This window comes from Cyprinodon variegatus, unplaced genomic scaffold (genome assembly GCF_000732505.1).
Source record: "Cyprinodon variegatus isolate N-32 unplaced genomic scaffold, C_variegatus-1.0 Scaffold518, whole genome shotgun sequence".
Classification (NCBI taxonomy): Eukaryota; Metazoa; Chordata; class Actinopteri; order Cyprinodontiformes; family Cyprinodontidae; genus Cyprinodon; species Cyprinodon variegatus.
Window position 1 is genome coordinate 178421 of NW_015150971.1, and position 21137 is coordinate 199557.

Sequence of the window (21137 nt, forward strand, 5' to 3'; positions counted from 1 at the left end):
ATTGGATTTAGATCTAAGCTTTTTTTTTGGCTCCTGATTGTAACTCTGCTTGAATGTTTGCAATCACTCTTCTGCTGGATTGTAACTCCACTCATATCCAGTCTGCTGCTTCCCCCAACAAGTTTTCCTCCAGGATCACCCTGTAGTTCAGCTTCGTCCATTTTCCAGTGAAATCTGACTAGCTTTCATGTCTTTACTGAAATTAAAGCATCCCACATCATGATGCCGCCACCACTGTGTCTCCAGTCCTATTAAACACAATAATATGTGATCCAAAACAAACACTTGCTTCCTTTGTTCTCTGGTATGCACGTTAAAGTTGTTTTTTTTTTTTAAAGATTGGGAAGTTGTTTTATATCTTAACTTTTTGGTGCTGCTTGTTCAGTATTATCTAAAGAAATCTAAAGCCTCCACAGATTAGCTGGATTTATTAGTTAGAAAGACTATGAACATAAAATAATGTGACTTGTGGAAGAAATCTGTTGGTCTAGACTAATTTTTCGGGACATAAAAGTAAGGACAAAGATAAAACCAGACCACATTTTTTTTTTGATATTTTGGGGATTAAAATTTTAAAAACCTTCTATGTCCTTTTTCTTCAAATTTACGCTTATGCATCAGTTTGTGCAGTTCTATCACATAAAATACATGTGTTTGTAATGGGGAAACTAAAATCACTCGTCTCCATTATAAAATTAAAAATTTTAAATTTTAAAAGGTGGTAGAGTAGAATTATTTTTGCTAATTCATTGTAATATAAACCATAAGACATTCAAAAAAGCTTTTTTAATGCAACCTGGTTGGAAGCCATGCTGGATATATGTCTGTGGTTGAACAAGAAGCTTCAACTTTTGTAATACAGCATTTCATTCTAAGAGCTCTTTCTGCTGTTTTGAGGCTTTTTTTTTAATTACTTGTTTTGTTCTTTTTTCCATCAATATCGAACACACAATTTATGACTTTCAAAGACAAATAAAATCCATGTGAAGGTGAGCACTTACTATGAGTTTCCTGGAAATCAAAAATATTCCAAACAGTATACACCATTTAATCAACGCCTACGGTCATCCAACACAATAAGTGAGATTTTTTTTCCTGATAGTATGCCTGTATATACCCTTAGACACTATTTTAAAGTGCACATAATGGTGGTAATTGAGTGAATAAATGCTCAAAACAAAATAATTTGAAAAACCTTCCAAAAAGTGGACACAAGCTTAAAGCAGCTGCCCATTAGAAATATCCTTGCAGAGATAGTTCACCTTTGAAATCCCCATCAAGTGAGCAACTTGAATTCCACATTGAAACCATGAGACAGAGATTAGTTGCAAGGCTGTTGCTCATCAAGCCAATTATCATGAATAAGGAAAACTAATGATGGTAAGAAGTTATTCTGGACTGAGTGCTAGAGGAGTCAGCAATCACTGCATTTTATAGGAAGAACAAATAAGCTTTCCTTGACACTTTTTGATTACTGAGTTGTATAATTGGCAACAAACCAGTACTGTATGTGAAACGTACTCTTTACGATCAGGACAAGAAATGAACACAGCAGAAAGCTGGTAGATGTGAAAACAAATAGTTTATGGCTTGTCTTCTGCCCCTGACATGATAAATATATTTCCAACTGTTGAAATGTATAGTTTAATAAGTAATTTAAATAAAACAGTAGAAGATGTATTTATGCGCTTTTGGAAGCACAACCCCAACAAATAGAATCAAATTCAATATTACATTTAAAGAAGGTTATATTCTAACTTTAAATAAATAAAAATAAACACATAAACGAAACTGTATTGGGGAAAAAATAGCAAAAACATTGTATAAGACTATGTAACTTTGCTGCCTCTTGGCCAGAACTCCCTTAAAAAACAAGTTTTTAATCTTAATGGGATTTTTTTCCCCAGGTTAAATAAAAAAATAAATAAAAAAAGTTTAATAATTACCTTAATCAAGTGTTCTTATATTATTATCAACAAACCAAATGTTTTTTGCTGTCAAACTGTTGCTAAACGGAGCTTCTTGATGACACATCATCATTCTAATGTTGGTAATCAAACATCTTTATTTGTAATGATACTGAGCTAAAGAATTGGGAAATCCAATGATTTTAAAGATTGCTTTAAATAATAAATACCAATACTAGGATCAAATCTAAAGACAGCACTCTGAGTGTCAATTATACTTTAGTATGTTTATAAGACTGTAACTTTCTCTGTAACACCTAAACATAGATAAGCAAAGATGAATAATTTCAAGTGACAGAATATTAAACAGGCTCGAGACTTTTTTAGTCTACTCCAACTGATCAGAAAAGAAACGGATACAGAGTTTCCTAAGTCAGGGAGTGCAGTAACAGATTTAGACCTGGTGCAGGATGATGCACTAAATGGCGTCGTCTTCAGTATCTGAACTTCTGTACGATATTACAATCAATATTGGGGGGCCTTAGTTAAAATGATGGTTAAGTTTAGTCAGGGTACGGAGTACAACTTTACTAACTTTAGGTTTTAAAGGATGACAGCAAAGTTGTCACTTTATATCTGTTTATAAACCCCCAGAGATGTATTCCAAGAGATGTTTATTAGGGCAACATTTTCAGTAGTTTGCCTTATACATATCTTCGTCTTTTTCTGCTGTTCCATCTGGGACAATCAACCTACATATACATTAGAAGTGTTATTTAAAGAGTTTGTCCCAGGTGATATCTTCTCAGGAAATGAACCAGAGAGAGAAAGCTGCAAGGTGAGAACACAGAGCTTTACTTAACATTGTGAATGGGTTGTTTCCCCATGACATGTCCTTATTGTAACCAATGCATACGCTGCAACATAAACCCTGTACCTAGATAATGGGGCATGGTTTACATTCCAAACATTCCAGGTGGTCTATATACTACACCTATCTACATCCAAAACAGAGGTGTAGTTCTTAGTGGGCTTTTCCAATCTGTCTGCTGCATCCCATTTACCTCAGGAGTTAAAACTGATCAAAGAATAATCCTACTTTCGCAGAACATGTTTTTCAAACTCGATTTATAAGGTTTTTAAGTTATGAAAGGGTGGCTTCTTTAAAAGAGTAATGCATTTAGAAATAGCCTCATAATCAGTTTTAGATTTCTAAAACAAATAGATACCAACTACAGAAAACAGCTTACTTACTGTAGCAGGAAAGAGAACGTACTGTAGAGATACATGAAACCAGTGATGATTTATCTTTGGTTTATTTTTATCAGCTATGGCAGGTACAATAGTAATGTTTTGCTGTCTGTTGAGTTCAATTAAATACACTTTTTGTCTTTTGATGAAACAGCAAAGTAACTTCACTTTAAATTTCTAGTTTATTTGTGTAGCACAATTCAGTCAAAAGGTGATTCAAAGGGCTTTACAGAAATTAAAGAGTAAAACTGAGGGAAAATAAAAGCAAGTAAAGAAAAGATAAAAGCAAGTAGAAGACCAAATAGAGCAGTTGAAGCACAATCTTAAACTAATAATACCTTGGTTAACAGTTTAACTTGAACAAAGGCAGTTCTAAACAAATGGCTTTTTAACTTTGCTTGGACATTAGTCCTTTAATCCAGGAGATGTTCTTCAGGAGATAAAAGGCTGACTAACTGCCTTTATGTGCCTCTGAAGGTTCAGGTCTGAGTCCATCATGACATCAAGATTTGTGCCATAATCAGTGGTTTCTAGCTGTAGTAGCTGAAGCTGTGGGCTAATTCTGGATCTTTCCTCCCTCGGTCTAAAGGACATCCTTTATTACCTTAGTTTTTTTATTCAGTTGATGAAAATTATTGTATTGGTCTGTTTTACGTATCTAGTAGGGCTGTAACTAACGATTATTTCTTTGCAAATTGATTAATCCGTTGATAATTTTTTTTGATTAATAATAATATAGGTAAAGATTATTTAAAGACCAATTTTTACGAATTTAAACCAGGTGAAACTTAAACTTTTCCACTTCTGAAGCTCTGGGAATAGCATATTGACTAGCATATTAATTTTAAATGCAAAATGTTTATGTATTTCCTTTTTATCTTGGTATAATAACTGCTTTAGGTTGGTTGCTCTGTCAACTTAAGGATCGTTTTAGAGTCTCTATACTCCAGTTAATCGATTAATAAATTAGTTGTCGATTATTTCAGCCCTGACATCTAGCCAATGCTCTGATGGGTTCATAGCCACCAAGCGAAACCGTGATGTAAAGCTGTGTGACGTCTGCATAGTTATGGTAACTGATTGTGTTTGGTATAATCTCAGCTAAGTGGAGCATGTAGACATTGAATAGGAGAGGCCTTGAAACAGAGCCATGAGGAACCCCACATGTGATTTTTCTGGTCTCTGTTAATCAAAGAAAAGTCAAGAATTTAAGGCCTGGTGAAAAAAACAACAATGTTTTACGTAGTGGTTTGTTTCATCGATCTGCTTAATGGTATAAGTGGAAAACAAGCATAATAGACTATCAAGCTTTGATAGTGACATAGTGATACTACAAAAGAGGTTGCAACCTTCATACTGAAACTTGGCAGTGAGATCTGCAGAGAGATATTCTGAAAAACTACACAGCACATAACCCTGGTCTATGAAAATGCATGTGCCTGTCCATGTTGTTAGATACTGCACTGTTTTACATCCCAATTTGTATGGACTTGCTCACGGATACAAGTGTATCTATGCAAGTTAGGTAAAATATGTGTGAGTCAATATAAATACTACATATAAAACAAGGTAAAGGTGCCATCAGGCTGTCACAGAGATATTCAGTCAACAATCGTCAGGATATGTTATAGCTGAGCAACTAACTGATTGAGATCAAATGAAAATAAAAGTCTGTTTGCATTTTGTTCCCCAATATTAATATAAAATCCACTGTACTAAGCTTAATCAGAGCTTATTGCTGTTCACTGTAATATTTAACAAATCATATTTGCAACAAATGTTTTAATGATTTGGGTTGTCACAAAAGAAAAACCCCAAAAGAACACAAGCCAACGAAAAAAACAAAACAAAACAAAACCATAGAATCCAGTAATCACACACAGGGCCTGTTTGAAATCGACTCACAAAAACAGTAATACTTATCATAGCATAAATTCATTCTGACTTGAACCAGACCAGAGCCTATTTGAGACCCATTTGATCAACGCAAGTAGGTGCCCAGCTATTTCATGAAAAATCCTCTATTCATTAAAGCAAATTCATTCACAGATGGTGCCATCATAGAAATGAGTACAGTTATGCTCTGATTAAATTTAGAAATCAAGCACTTGCTTTAATTTGCAAAGCATATATATTCAGACACAGATTATAAACTGTGGAATGTTGTATATCTGAACAACATATAACTCATACGGTCGGCATGGCACAATTTGGAGATGACTGTTAAATACACAACGCTTCAATCAGCTCCCTAAAACAGTTGACATGAAAACGCCTAAAAAGAGGGCAGCGTCGTGAAAAGTTGAACTGGCAGAACCACGACCGCCATACTTCCACAATTTCACAATGTTTATGTAGCTATTTTCATACAGTACATGCGTCATTGTCTACTTGTCCACCTTATGAATCATCACACCTGACTTGTTTGGAAATAATCTCTTGATTTGTCCCCTTATTTGTCAGAATATATGAGGATTTTGTTAATCCTAATGCACTGACTGACGAACATTTACATGACCAGAACAGAAGAATATTTAAATTGCATGTTTCACTAAGATTGATTCTGTTATTTTTTTAAGATGTGTTATTAGTATGTTATTATAAAAGGTTAAATGTGAGTCAATGTCATTGTTCAGGTTTAACTCAAAAAGTTAATTATTTTTTTTTTTAAACCTTAGGTTGGATGCTCTTTAAGAAAGATAAAAGTTAATGGGGTCATATTTACTGTCAAAAAAGGTCAACCTTGCTGTTGCACATTTTTCATGCCAGCTTAAAAGTTTGCATGAAATACTGCACATTTTCACAAAACATCCAATTATGTACATGCCAAGTTGTGAGAAAAATATTGCAACTTAAGTTTTTGGAGTGCATGCATGCTTCATACATGAGACAAATGAAAGACAACCCCTCATTTCTATCTTTCTTTTGACTGAAAGCTTTTAACTCATATTTAGACTATTATTTGGCTGTCATCAAGAGTTAAGTTTCCATATAACTGACAAGTTAGCAAAGAACCTATCATCAAATACATCTTTTTGTTTGTTTGTATCCATCTTGTACTCCTCATCCATCTCAATCCAACTCCAGCAATCTTTGGGTACATGGCGGAGTACACCCTAGACATGTTATCAGTCCATTGCAGGACAACACAGGGAAACAATCGTAAACAGACACACAAAAACATGTGGTTTTGGAATGTGAGTGGGAGGAGGAGCACCTGCAGAGAAGCCATGCATGCACTGGGAGGACATGTAAACTTCGTGTGGAAAGACCCTCAGCTGGGGTTCAAACCCAGGAATTCCCACTGCAAGGCAACCGCTACAAACTATGCAACCACATAGCTGGAAAATAACAGCTTAATGATATTTTAGCATCAAAAAGTTGTCTATGATTTGTTTTCATGTTTTTAAAGATATTAGCTGAAGGATCTAAACACGTAAAGAAATCACTCTTAAGCCTCTTTCACACTGAAATTAGCATGTTAATACGTGTTTTTCAAACACAGGTCAACTCGCTAACAATCAGCTTTTGACTCCCGTTCCATTGGCAAAAAAGCTGGATTTTAATCCCCGCTCATAAATTTGCTTGGCCACTGTCCCCCCACCGAGTGTCTGATGATGCCATCAAGCTAGGTTAGCAAGGATGTCACCAGTGCAACAGAACTCAGGAAATTACATGTACAACATGGTTTGGAGCCAGGCATTTATTGTCTCCTTTTCTGTTCAAATAGCTCCTATGGGGCATTAAGACCAAACGCGGTGTGTCTGCGGTGATCTACTCGAGAACGGCGGGGAATTCACCTCTGCATTTCAGATGCACATCATTTACAACCCAAAACCACATTGTTATATAGGTGGATCACAATTATCGACTTTTTCAGTGCTACTTGATTTTATGCAGGTAAAACTGTCCTTTGTGCTGATTTTTGCCTGCAAGATTGGATAATTTTTTTTATTTCGGCTAATGATGGACCACTCCAGCAGATGTTAGTGCTGCGCTTGTTTCAGAGTATAAAGTTATTGCATAACATCAGGTCATTCCTGTGCAGGCATTGAATATAACAGTGGGCATGTTTACCTTATTGAGTGGCTGTAATGATTGTTTAATATTTAGTAATACACCAGCCTCCCAGACCCTTCTCTTTGGACCTGCCGTTACCCCTGGCAACCCACAGGAAAATTTACCCATGCAAAAAGCACTGAGGCTGGGCAGTGGGCAGGGACAGACCAGGGTCTGTGCTGGAGGTAAGGGAGGACGAGGTAAAACCCCTCTAGGACTAAATTAAGGTACCTCTAAGTACCTCTTGAGGGCATTCCCTATTTTCATGGTCATTAACATTATTTTTTGATATATTCCATTTCAACAGAAAAAAACTTTAGCCTACAGACAGTCCCTTATTGGTTGCCTGCCGCGTCACCATTTCATGGAAAATGTCAGCTTTTTCCACTTCAGCAATTATGGTTCCACCTTTTCTTCATTCAGTGCCACTGTTTGACAGATCAGTTCAATCTAGTAGCGAAAGGTAAGAGCGGAGCAGTGAATGGCATTCACTGCTGGCCACTTCTCCGCACAGTTTGCATAGAGTTACTGTGCAATTCCTCTGCCCTAGCTAAGGAAACAGTGCAAGGTCTGAATGCACCTTGATCAGCACTGAACCAGGTTTATTGAATACACAGAGTTTTTTTGGCTTGCTAGATCAGACACGGCGCAATATTGTGAGATACCTGCAATGTGCTCAATGGTACCCGTAAATTAGCGAGCTGATGTTCCCATTGTATGCAGATCGGAGCAGAGCCATTTGAAGGTAATTTTAATCTGGGTCGCTTGCCGAGTGGTTTGGCGTGGATCATTAAGCTTGTCCCACTGCCACTAAAAACCAATATAGTTTACCAATTTTTTGGGGGGCGTCAGTGGGAAAGGGGTAAACAAACTTTTTATCGGCTGCTGTAGGATTCAAAAGAGTGAAACCTCTTATTTTCTTAATTTGTTGCAAATTAAAGACTTGGTTAAATTATATTGTGGAATAGCAATGGATAGAAAAAAACATCTAAAACCTGCCAAGAAAAGATTGAAAGCTAAAATTGTTCTATTGAAAAATTTTTTTAAGGAACTCAAAGAAGCCTGGAGGTCTACTTTTCAAGTATAATTACTGCTCTAAGTGGGATGCTCTGTCAACTATACTCCATAGTCTTTATACTCAGATTAACAATTAAATTACTACTATTATTACTTATTAAAACTATTACTTACTATTATTGCCATTACTAAATTGATTGACAATTATTTCTTTAATCGTTCAATCAAGATTAATGCTATTAAATGTTTAAGCCCCAGTTAGAACCAATACTGGCTCCTTTATAGTCGACTATAGAGGTCAGTGCCAGTTCATTGGTTTTCATCAGTTTTTGTGCATACCGGCAGGCAGAAAGAAAAACAAATACTTAAGTATATGAACTGCAAATAAGAAAACGCAAGAAAGAGATGAAGAGGGAAGGAGATGACAAACTTGAGAAAGAGGAAGTAGGTAACAGACAAAATGAAGAAAGACTCAGGAAGAGGAAGTGTGAACCAACTGGCAGCAAGAAGAAGAAAAAAAGACACTGTAAAGTCTTGCTGAAGTCACCAGAGATATGTACCTCCAAATTAAGAAGAGGTAAATAAAAGAAGTTCTATTGATTGATAAGTGGAGAGTTAAGGTGAGTTGGTGCATGGAGCTTTCATCCTGAGAAGGCTGTGAGTAAAAACTTTAGGCCCTGAATGCTCTCCTACTGCTACACAGTTGTAGCCCCTGCTAAGGATGGATTAAATTATTTCACTGAAATGAGCAACTTTATATCGACAAATAAATATGATAGTTATAATTTAACAGATTTCATGATGACTAATTAGAACGGCTGCTCTGGGTGAGTAAAGCTTTCGGCAAAAATGAGGAAAATCTGCACACAGTGTTTTTTATTGAAAAAATGCAATGTTTAGACCATAAGGTATTATTCAGGTCACTACATCATAACTAACCAACCCAAACCTTTTTTTTTTTTTAAGTTGTTTGACATCATAGTTATTCTCTAATAAATTTGTATGAACTGCATATCCAAGACAGCATAAAAAAGACCCAGAAAGCATGAATTTCTCATAAAAAAGAGAAAAGGCTGCAGACATTTGATATCTATGAATTCTTCCTGGTAAGAGTAAACCGATTTAAATGAGCTGTATATCCAACTTATTCTGCCACAACTTTTCAGTTTAGAGATGTTTTTCACCCAAATTTCTTCAAGTGAAAAGTAATTAAATAAAAAGAAGAAAATCTTCTTTTTAAAAATCTCTACCAAAATTGTAAACCATCAAAAAACCTAGTAAATTCTGACCTCTGTGCCTTTTCCTGTTGAAAGGGACCAACCAAAGATGACACATCACATGGTTACAAATAGGCTTAAAACAAGAATCCCACACATTTCAAGAGATTATGGTATTCCATGAAAGTCTATTGTCTGTTTACTGAAGTCATCATAATTAACCACGCCATAAAGAATCAACAGGAAACAAGGAGTGGCTAAATCTGTAAGTTTAGTTCTCTCTAAGAACATGCAAACATCTACTCTCGAGTCTTCTGGACCAAATCTTTTCTGCATACCAAGAACCAAACATGGAGGAGCAGAATTTTGTTTCTTGCTCCACTAATCTGGAATAAACCCCCAGAAAACTGTAAAGGGCTGAAAATGATTAAAATTTACATAACAAACATATTTGTTTAGAGTGGCATTCTATCGTGCTATCTAAATATTATTAGTTTGTTTTCAAATTTATGTTTATCAATTTTTACTATGTTTATAATATTCCTCTTTCCTTCATTAAACCTTTATATTCTCTTTAGATCATTCTTGTTATGCCTCAGCAATTAAATCTTGCTACTGAAATGTGCTATATTCACACCTATATGCTCACACATTTGCAGCACACAAGAAAATCTATACAGCACATAAAATAAGATCCAACATAAACTTTTAATCAATTAGCCCAATAACATTTTTTTCTGTATAATTTTGAATCCATATATGATTCGTCCTTTTACTTAAAACCAACAATGAAAATATAAGAAATGTTTTTCTTCTCCTTCGACTCGTGAAGATGGACCAGCTAGAAGAGTGAGGTGCGCGAGAACGAAGGGACCCTTTTTCCATCTGTATCCCCGCTCTTTTTCGCCCCCATGTCCCTCTATTGTTGGGCAAACAATTTTGTCCAACACTTCCTCACCGCCTTGGCCATATCTAGACCCACAGCTAGTTCGTGGTTGTCTTACGTTGTGGCGTAATTACATAGCGTGGACCAGGCTTCAAAATTGAGCATAAATCAAAAATGTCTGCGTTATACCTGCAACAAGCTCACCGTGACACAATGCTGCAGAAGTATAACCAGCCCTTTAGGGTTTAGGGGCCGGTTTGGGATTGGGCCATTGTGTTATAGCCGTTAAACTGATTTGTGAATTGTTTCAGTCAATTATTTTGATAATTTGCTAGCTATGTAGCTTTGGTCATTTCAAAGCTAAGTCTTTTAGTTAGAAGTAGCAGTTTCAGGCTGCTCAAGTTCTTACACCGACCGTGCATCAATTTGTGCAGACAAGTGGGACATTTTCAATTCATTTGACACCTAAGGATTTGAGGTCATTTTCTTTATTCTCCTTCTTGTGTAAGGAAAAGTGCAAAAATGTAACAAATTTAACTTGGAGTTATTATAACGGCATTCTCATAATTCCTCAAAACAGTCAACTGGTCAAAATGTTTGGAGGTATTTTTGTGTTTTTATCCAAGTCGAGAAAAATTAGCAATCTGAAAGGGAAAAATCATTTTGGAAATAAAATAAATATATTGGAGATAACAAGCTCTCACACTGATATCAAAAACTGTTGCTATTTGAGAATGAAAAAAAAGGTTTTTAGAGACAATGTTTTGTTATAGATTAATTAAAAACAAACTGACATTTGGAAAATTATTTCCAAGGGGAAAAAAAGGGGTCCGCAACATTTCTTTACAGTACAACCTTTCCAAAGCATCTTTGTGTCATCATAGAGCGACAGTCATTTCTTTCCAGGCGTTTTTCCAAAATCTGTTGACAGTGGTCATATTTATGAGCTAATTCACAGGACGTCTCTAGATGGTTACTTTTGCAAACCCTCGCCAGCAGGAGTTGTTGCTCTCTCACCATGTTTTCCATGCAGATCTGTCCGCATAGTTATAGATTTTCGTAGGTGCGTAGTGCAACATTCTGCCCGCACTAGGGATGGAACGGTTTATGAAAACCGTCCGAACCGTTCGGTTCGACTATTTCGGTTCGGTTGGCGTGTGTTGCCTTCGGTTCATGCGCTGCTCCTTTTTCTCATAGGCAAAGCATTTACACTCCAGAGCAGAAGGTGGTGGTACTGCGACCAAAGCCAACCACCAGTAGTAAACAAGAAGAAGAAGAAGTGAAGCAGCGTAGCCGGGTGTAGCAGAAAAAAGTCATTTGTTGTGGAGAATTGTGTGGGTATGGCGAGTGAGAAAGAACAGGAGTTGGAAGACGCGCCAGCAGCACTTTATAGGTCTGCTGTATGGGAGCGCTTTGCATTTAGAGTGACCTACGATGGTGGCGGAAAGAAAGTTGTGGATAAAAGTGCAACAGTGTGCAAGCATTGTGCAACACATTTTGTTTATGCTAGCAGCAACATGACCAACATGTCATGCTAACCCCGAAATCCCACATACTCCATCAGCGCTCCGCTCCGCCCCGCTGCGCTCCAGACTGCCTGCACAAAGCTAAGCCCACAGCCTCCTCTGTGGCTCCCTTCCGCTCCGCTCTGAGTTCCTTGTAGATCGTAGAGGGCATGCGCGAGATGATTAAATTCAAAGCAGCAAAACATGTGGAAATGATCCATGTTTTCCGCGAATCATTAAAAATAATTACAATTCATAAATTTTTTTTTATTTTTTCATTAATGTCATAAAAAAAATGTTTTTATTATTTTTATTATTTTATTTTTTTTCCGGTGTACAGAACCGAAAACCATGACCACGAAACCGCGAGCCGAACTGTGGATTTTGTGAACCATTCCACCCCTAGTCCGCACGTATATAATTTGGCTGCTCGGTCCTCGCAGACCCGTCAAGCATAAACCAACATTTAGAAGTCAGAGAGTCAGATATGTCGCAGGTAATGTAAGGTTTATTGAAAGGTTTTATCTGTCCCTGGCTGACTGTTAAGCCCAGATTCCAATAAGTCAGCAGTGTTGCGACTATAAATGTCTGTAAAATCTGCGACGACGGTACTGCTGCTGAAGCTCCTCAAATATTAATTTAGCACACAGAACGGTAGTGAGAAGTTCAGCATCCTTTATTAGCCTGGACCTGTTTGAATCTATAACCAAAGTATTCCGGCCTCCTTATTTCACGGCCTTCGAACGACCCGGTCAATCTTGACCTTCGGAGGATGTAGCTGCCGGAATCAAACACACCGAAAGTCTAGCCTGTTTTTAACCCTGAGTCAGCAAACCTGAATCAAACATGAGTTAATTTAGCCGCGTAGCTGTAGAGCAGGTAAATAACATGCAGGACAACAGCTCTTTAAGGATGGAGTTGTATGCCAATATTATAGATCACTGACCCAAAAAACAGGCTGCCCATGGTCTCCATTCAGCCATTCAGTTCTCCAAGCTTTAAGTCTTTCACTCTATCGAGGTTTACATATCAAGACAGAGCAGTTGTTTATTAGATATTGTTCCACAATAATGGGAAGACCACCAGGTGCCTTTATGTCAGCTACGAAATAAGACAACACGGACAGAACAATGTATTCCCTCTCTAAGCACCCGGCAGAGAGGTTTCTGATTTGAAATGGCATTATGAAAGAAAGTGTAGCCATTCTTAGAGGCATTTCTTCAAAATCCTGAGTTAAGAACAACAAGAAAAACTCCACTACGATTGTCTTATCAACCTGCAAGCAGGATGCTTGCTACATCTATTGCACAACGTACTGTAACAGAGTGCATGTTAATGTTAAAAAAAAATAAAATGATTGCATTTTAAATCCTAAGATCACAATATCCTTTTTCTCTAAAGATTTATGTAAGGATGTTTTTTTTTCTTCAACTGAAAAGTGACTTTCTATCATTTTAGACATATTCTTTGCTCTTTAATCCCCTTAGATGGTTGACTTATTTTGAATATAACCATATTAAGGTGTGTTATTTGAATTCTGTGGATATGGATTTATGAAAATACCTCTGACTCACTGCAAAATGCCCTTATGGAATATGCAGGTCTAATTTCAAGATTTCTAGTGCATTCCCGAACCCACTAGGTGAAATTTAAGACCAAACCATGAGCTTTACATGGGACTGCAGCCAACATTAGTCTTTCACATGTTCTCCATTGAAAACATAGAAAAGTTGAGAAAATGCTCACTCAATACTTGGTTTTACAAGTGAAATGACAATGCCTATGTACATAACAGGTTTCTAGCATTGGAACTTACTTATTCATTGGCTGATTTTAAGCAAACTATTTGAAAGCAGTTTTTAAAGCCAACCCAGCTGTAAACATATAGCATCCATAGCATTGTAAGCTCCCCCTGAAAGATTTGTTGAGTTTTGTTATGTTTCCATGATAAGATCTACACAAATGAGATTAGAGAAATGTTTAAAATTAAGCAAATATAGCTCAAGAACCTAAACGCGAACTTAGGTATTCAAATAATGATTTCATGAATACAAGCAAAAAAAAAAAAGCTGCACAAACCACCCAAACTGACATATAACTCTAAGAACTAGTTCTCCAAAATTAGTGACAATGATAACCATGACCATCTAAAAGAAGATGGTAATAAGTTCTTTAACAGCTGTGGCGAAACTTTGGCTTTACATGATTCTTATTAGGCACAATGGAGGGTTTTCTAGCATAAAAGTTTAACTCCAGCCTTTGACTAGGCCACTCTAAAATCTTTTTTTTTGCCCCGAGGTTGATTTGCTGCTCTGGTCCGGATAATTGACCTGCCGTGACCCAATTAAGCTGAATCTCAAAGCTGCTAACTGATAGCCAGGCATTTTTCCTCTGAGTGTTGTCAGTGAAGTGAAATAATGGCTCCATCATTTAGGGCCAGCTGTTCAGGATTTGAAAAATCAAATGTAGCCATGTATATTTTATATATATATATTTCAGGGGGATATGCTGTGTTAGATCTAGATCTCCCAGAAAGTCTTCGTTTTATTTCTTTATTCCAATGAGTATTTTCCTCAAAGTCCTGCGAATTATTCAGACTTTTCGATAAATATGCAATTAATCTTTGTCTCCTTTTTCATAAGTGCTGCTTTGCCTTCCAACTGTCATTTTTTTTTTATCTTAGCTTTAAAACATGAACACTAAGAAAGTGAGGTCGGAAGTAGTTTACATGTTGATTGGGGTGTTTTGTGACCTCCAAGATCGTTGTACTTCTGTAGTAATTTTGGTACTGAGAAGGTTCAATACAGTTCAGTGTTTTCTCAGCTTGTGAAGAATGGCTCTCCCTGTGGTTCGCCAGAGTCCCAAAGCCTCCCAAATAGCTTTATAATCCTTTCCAGGCCAATGAATAAACAAATTTGAGACTCACCTGCTGTGTAATTTTTATAGATCAGGGTCGGATATGTCGCTTTTTGAGACCTTCTACGCCAACTTCATGTTGTCAGACAAGTACTAATTTAGCAATTTTTTAAATCTACTGGTCTTATACTAATAAAACCAGGGTGCGGCTAATAAAACTGAAATCAGCTCAATAAAAAAAGGGCATGCTTCACAGTTTTGTTCTTTTAAAACCATAAAGATTTGGGTAATTTGTTCCATATTAAGTTACATATTTTGTATGATGATCGATTTTGTTTGATGATATGAAACACTGCAAAGTGTGTTAAATGAAGAAGAAAAAGGAAGATCTCTGCAGAGGGGTTGCAAATACATTTTGACATTTCAGTAAATAGCGCCAATAAATTACCAAAAAGGAGATTAGAGAGATGTTTTGGGGATAGAAAGCAAAAGATGCAGTCAGTTTAAAGTCTTTGGAAAGCGGCTGTTCAAATGGTTGCATTTCCGGATTCTCCCGAGTGGTGCCCGACTTTACACGAGTGAATAAATCGAATGTGATTGGTCGATTATCAAGAGGGCGGGAAGGTTGTGGCGGAAGGTTTGCAAGCAAGTTGGTTGTGGCCAATAGGGTTGTCAAAAGTATCGATACTCAAAAAAGTATCGATACTGAAACGTTGTATCCGGATACAATACTCATTTTAAAAAGTATCGATACAGCCATCTAAAGTGCAGAATAGTGGAAAATGCATTTTCTAAACACTGTGTGATTGAATAATTCTGTGCATTTTTCAGTTTCAGACTTTTTTTTGTAACAGGTGCAGCTGCTGAGAATTATTTTTGTTTAACTGCTTTGGCCAGTGTCATTGTTATGTCTGCAAAACATAGCCAAGGAAGGAACACTTAATTTTAATTTTAAGTTTTTTATCAAGCTTGCTTAATATTGTGCACAGCATACAACCTCAAAATATTATTCTTATTGTTTTTTTTATTTATTTCTTGTATTTTTTTTAGTAATGAAAATATTTCTGTTGAATTTTAAAATCTTTGTTTTTATTCTTGTGGTATCGAAAAGGGTATCGAGTATCGAATATTTTACTTAGTATCGGTATCGAGTTGAAAAGTTTAGTATCGTGACAACCCTAGTGGCCAATGTCTCGGAAGCATCTTGCTAACCAGTTAGCAACTGACTGCTGGTAGGTTCCCAATGGGAAATTACATTGGGACCAGGTAGCACTAAATTGGGGACTTAGCACCGACACTGTCAAGGAAAGCTATGGACAGCGGAAACATGCAAGAGGAGGAGAGTTTTGAGTCAGAGGTTGAGGATTAGTCTTTTCCGTCAAACATTTTTTATTCAGAGGAAGGAAGCGGGGACGATGTTGTTGTGGAAGACGACGCCAGGCCGGCAGAAGCTCTGTTTGGTGTAGAAGGCTTAAAGCCGTACATGTTAGAGCCCTTGCCTCACAACGCTGCCAGTTCTGTTAGCTCTACGCCTGCCGAAGACACAGACGTCCATCCCTGTGAACACTGGGACGGAACTCAATGGTAAAGTAAATGTTTCTTATTTATTATTTCAACCGTTGCGTATATTAGCTGCGAGATATGAATCAAGATGCTATGACTGAATAAATTTGACCGACAGATGATCATTGATATATGATTGGCCGAATTTAGGTGTACAAGCTGAAGTATAACTAACTGGTCTTCATAAGATTACGAAAAAAAACCACAGATTCTAAAGCTACAGTGTGTAATTTTTAGCGACATCTAACGTCCACACTGCAGACCGCAGCAACATGAACATCTCCCCCCCACCGCTTCTCCCCCCCAACAGTACGGCGAGCGTTACGGAACAAAAAGTCTTCCACGACGTCCGCATCACCTACCTTCTCAAGTGATGAGGTTCGTTTACATAGATAATTTTACAGATAGTATTCTCAGGCATAATACTGCCATCTATTGTTCAGTACCGTGTCAGTTCATCTCTCTCAACTTGCCGTAGTTACTTTCGAGCGTAATGGGCGATCTCGCAATTGCTAGTTTGTTGGCTCTGCGCTGCCGTAGCAGCGCAAAGATGTCTGCCTCCATCAATTATTACACACTGTAGCTTTAAGACAGGATTTTTTTTTTTTTTTTTATAGAAATTTTCAAACTTTTGGGACAATGTGGTCTGATAAAGAGTACATTCATATACACGTTTAAGCCAGAATGGTTTGACATTTAAATATGACTTCACTACAACTTTAAATTCACACATGAGATGGTCACCTACCATAAATACTGTCTTCTGAGTACAAAGCAAAAACTTTATTGTGTAACAAATTACAGAAGAAGTCATTTGGATTGGCAAATCTCCCTGGCAAGTTAGAACATCTTTCTTTTGTTTCCTAATTAGCTATTCTTCCAGATAAAAAAAAACACCCACATAACTTTCAAAAGTTCATCAAAATAAAATAAAACTTGTGCAAAATTTGAGTTGAGTGCATGGCAGCCTAACCTGTGGATGATCAGCCTCTGTGAGCGACCAGGTGGGTTTAAACAGGTGAGAAGTTGATGCATTTAACTGATGCTTCACAAAACTAACAGACAAGACATGACAAGTGACAGGATGTCAAACTGACAGGGAAATAAAAGACGTCACAGCTCAGTTGTTATTTCCTTCTTTTTTTGTTTTTTTGTTTTCCTTTTGCTCATATTACATGATACAGAAATAAAAGCTGTTAAAGACGAGGTGTGAGACTGCACCACCCCCGCTAAAGTCAAGTGTTATTAAGTAAAGCACCTAAATAAGAAGAAACAAGGCCGACTAGTGAGAGTTCACCCGCTTCTTTCACTTCATTTTTAAAGAATAACTGCTGCAGAAACCGAGGAGGTGAGAGAGAGGAAAGAACGGAGCGGGTGGGGGAATGAGGGGGAGAGAGGTGAGGGAGGGGAAAGGAAAGGGAAGGAATCAAGGAGTCCGACCTTTCCCTTTCCACCGCCGAGAAGCCGCACCGCGGCAGCTTCACCTCCTCCAACCCACTCCCCGTGTTCCTGCCCGTTCCACGAGCCCAGCGCATACTTACAATCCTGGCATTAATCAGGTCCGGAGGGCGGTATCCGCTGCGCCTTCGGAGACACATCCGTGCGGGTTTTTGTCTTCCTCAGCCGCCCCGCACCTCTAGGTTTGGTGCGCTTAATTTATTGATTAATTAAATTTTTATTTATTTTTTTTTAAATCGCCTGCCTCGGTCGCTGAATCGGAAGAAGGAGACCTCCTCCTCCTCCTCCCCCTTCTGCTGCTCTCCTCCTGCTCGGGTTTTTCCCAGAGAGAGAGTGTGATAGAGAGACACCCACGGAGAACGTGCGTGTGTGTGAGAGAGGGAGCGAGCTCACCGCCCTGGTGGACACGCGCGGCAGAGCGCATGCGCTGACCCACGTCCTACCAGGCAGGGGACCCGGGGATTTCTTTTAAACTTTAAAATCTAACTTTTTCCTAAGGTGTGGCGCATGACCTACATAAATCGTATTTAGTACAACTTTCAATAACAAAATCTAAATTTCAAGGGGACACCTGCACCAATTATTTGATTGCAAATAGTTCCAAAGTACTTCCTAAATGTGCAGCAGATTTATCAGAATCTCCTTATGGAAAGACAAAGAAATGAGATAATAAATCTACCACATTAACAGGAATTGATCTAAGTTATTTTCTCATTTCTTCATGCAATTGTTACAGTGCATTTGCTGTGCAATTTCAAACCGCAGTTACTTCATACAGTTGTGTTATAGGCGTTCTATGAAGATAGTCCCTCCAAAAACACTGTCTTCTTCTGGCTTCCTCACCATGTCACAGCCACCTCTGTGTTCTACAGTTGGCTGCAGAGAGCTGGTACAATGGCATAAATATCAGTAAGCAGAGAGTGCAGTTGCTTAGGGGCCCCTGACCTCTTAGGGGCCCCCGTCGCTGACACCTGGTTGACCCCCTATGCTATTGTGGACTAGGATGTCACTTTGCACATGTAATGTTGCGAAAAATTCCTTTTATACGCACCTGATACTGATGAGACTGACCAGACCTTATTTATACCCCAACAGATTTCAACATGACGGTGAGCCGTTTAAACACGACACCAATAGAAAACCAGACAGTGGTACTTTTAATTGCTATGTTAATAACTGTGTATAGTTCATTAGACGGTTGGTGAAAAGTACACTCATAATATGTTTCAAACCGCAATAAAGATCTTAAAAGAAAGATATATTTGAGTATTTTATCTTTTGCACTTTGGCGTGGAGTTATGGGTTATCCAGAGTGTCGATTAAAACCATAATCGTTACGTACAATGTGTTACCGATGATGGATACCAAAACGAGGTACTTAAGCGGATTCCAGGAAAGAAAAAGGAAAGAAGATCTGCTTTAAGAACGGAAAAAACTTCCCAAAATAAACCTGTTCTTTCAAAGAACCAAAAAGGGAGAGGTGGACGTTGCTGCTTCTACAGTAAGATGTATGGAGAGAACGTGGGTGAGGATAGGAGCTGTGAAGCTCAAGCTAGCTCGATGGCTTGTGCTAATATACTAAGGTATATCCATGCCTAGTGAAGATGAGGAATGGTGAAGTGTGTAGGTATGCGGCACGTTTCGGGTCGGTTGTCTATGGTGGGGTGCACTGGGAGGGATGGGGTGTTGTACTTCATATGGGGCCCACCCAGATAATGTTGCTCACGGGCCTATTGTTGTGTCGTTACGCCATTGAGCTGGTAGCAGGTAATTTATGCTGCCTTAAGAGATAAAATTCCAAAGTTAACATACGGTAATAGCACAAAAGGCAATAAACCAATGGGATATAAGATTGCTGTTTTTGGTTGTTTTCTTGTTTTCCTGATTATTTGACTTATTAATTTTTGTAGAGTAGCATTAGTTTTGGTCCAAAGCCCCTGATAAGATAATTTGTTCATGTGAAAGCTAAAAGATTAGTAGGCATTGACAATACCAATAGCTTCATTAAAATGTCATTTTAGAGAACATAAAAATGACTAAACTACTCATAGGCCAGATGAGTCTTAGATGTCTTAGATTTTATCTAATTAAAATGCATTCAAATGTAGCAATTCTTATTTTGATCTCCATATCCCTATTTGGACAAATATTTTTAAAGAAGGGCAATTACCAATGCAGAATACATGGGAGGCTGTTTAATAGTAAATTAGTGAGGTTGGAATTGATATCATTATTTCTGCTAAATTGTCATCTCTCTTGTTCTCCTGGATGTAAGAAATGTGAAATTTGCAACAGGCTGAATGCAAGATGCTTAAAGCAGCTTACAGGAATGCAGTTCAAGATTTTTGTTTTTATTTAAAATTTACTGTAATCAAAACAACTTTGACTTTAGAAACCCTTTTATTTCTCATACCCAGGATGTGATCCAGGTATAAACAAGTGGATAAACAGAGTAAAACATTAGGAGGAAAAATACTAACACTGTGCAAGAAATAAGTAATTACTTTCATTTGTTTTTCACAGTGTAAAAACTTTAAAAAAAAAAAAAAGATAATGACATGAGATATGAGATATGACATCCTCTATATATACATGTTTACTAAATGTAGTTCTCCTGAATGATAACCCTGTCCTGCTGACTTACTATGTGGTATTTTGTATTTTACGATTCATTTCTTCTTAGTTTGTTAGTAGTTGCGTGAACATCTACAAGAACATTGGAGGAACGATACTGCAGGTGTGTACAGGGGAGGAATTAGGATGTGAACGGCTAAGTCAGTTAGCACCTCCTTGTCGTGTTTTGAAATGAAACAAGAAAAATCCACGTTCCAGTGTGAATTCACTCCCCCCCAAAAAAAATAATTTCAGGAGGGAAAAAAAGACTAAAATAGCCCTCATACTACAGTATTTACTCTGGTGTTCACCAAAACAGGAGCTGCTGAGGTATTCAGATGTCGCTGTGGAGTTTGCATGGAGGGATGCATGAGAAAACGTCCTTATTAACACTGACACTAGCAATAGAAATGCTATTCTTAGTATTTGCAGTTTAGATAGATAGATAGATAGATAGATAGATAGATAGATAGATAGATAGATAGATAGATAGATAGATAGATAGATAGATAGATAGATAGATACGTAGTCCAATGATAAGATTTTAGTCTTTTACTTTTTTATGTATTTAATTGTATTACCTCTTACCTTGATGCTGTGTCCCTGTCTGTGTTTGGTAGGAATATTAATTTTATTTCTCCTTGATGTTCTCATAGGTGGTTGTGGGAAGGATTAACTAGAGCTTAAAGTCGTTGTAGATTGGCTCATTTATTTTCTGTCGGTTGGCTTTCTGCCAGGCCGAGCGGCCACTTTACTCTAAGGTATTGCAGGACGGTCTGCCTCTGTTAAAGGAGCTGCCTCAGTT

At 37.6% G+C, this 21137-nt stretch overlaps 1 protein-coding gene across 3 annotated transcripts in view; it reads right to left on the reverse strand.

The window, feature by feature from the left end:
• Positions 1-18027, reverse strand: part of LOC107094981 (regulator of G-protein signaling 17-like) — a 51448-nt gene extending 33421 nt beyond the window's left edge. For 2 of the 3 annotated variants that reach the window (XM_015390924.1, XM_015390922.1), the window contains exon 1: positions 17803-18027. In XM_015390924.1, the coding sequence (XP_015246410.1) occupies positions 17803-17859 (57 nt within the window). In that variant the 5' untranslated portion in view covers positions 17860-18027. The remainder of the gene's footprint in view (positions 1-17802) is intronic. The other variant, XM_015390925.1, reaches the window with a different exon arrangement.
• Positions 18028-21137: the final 3110 nt, after the last annotated feature.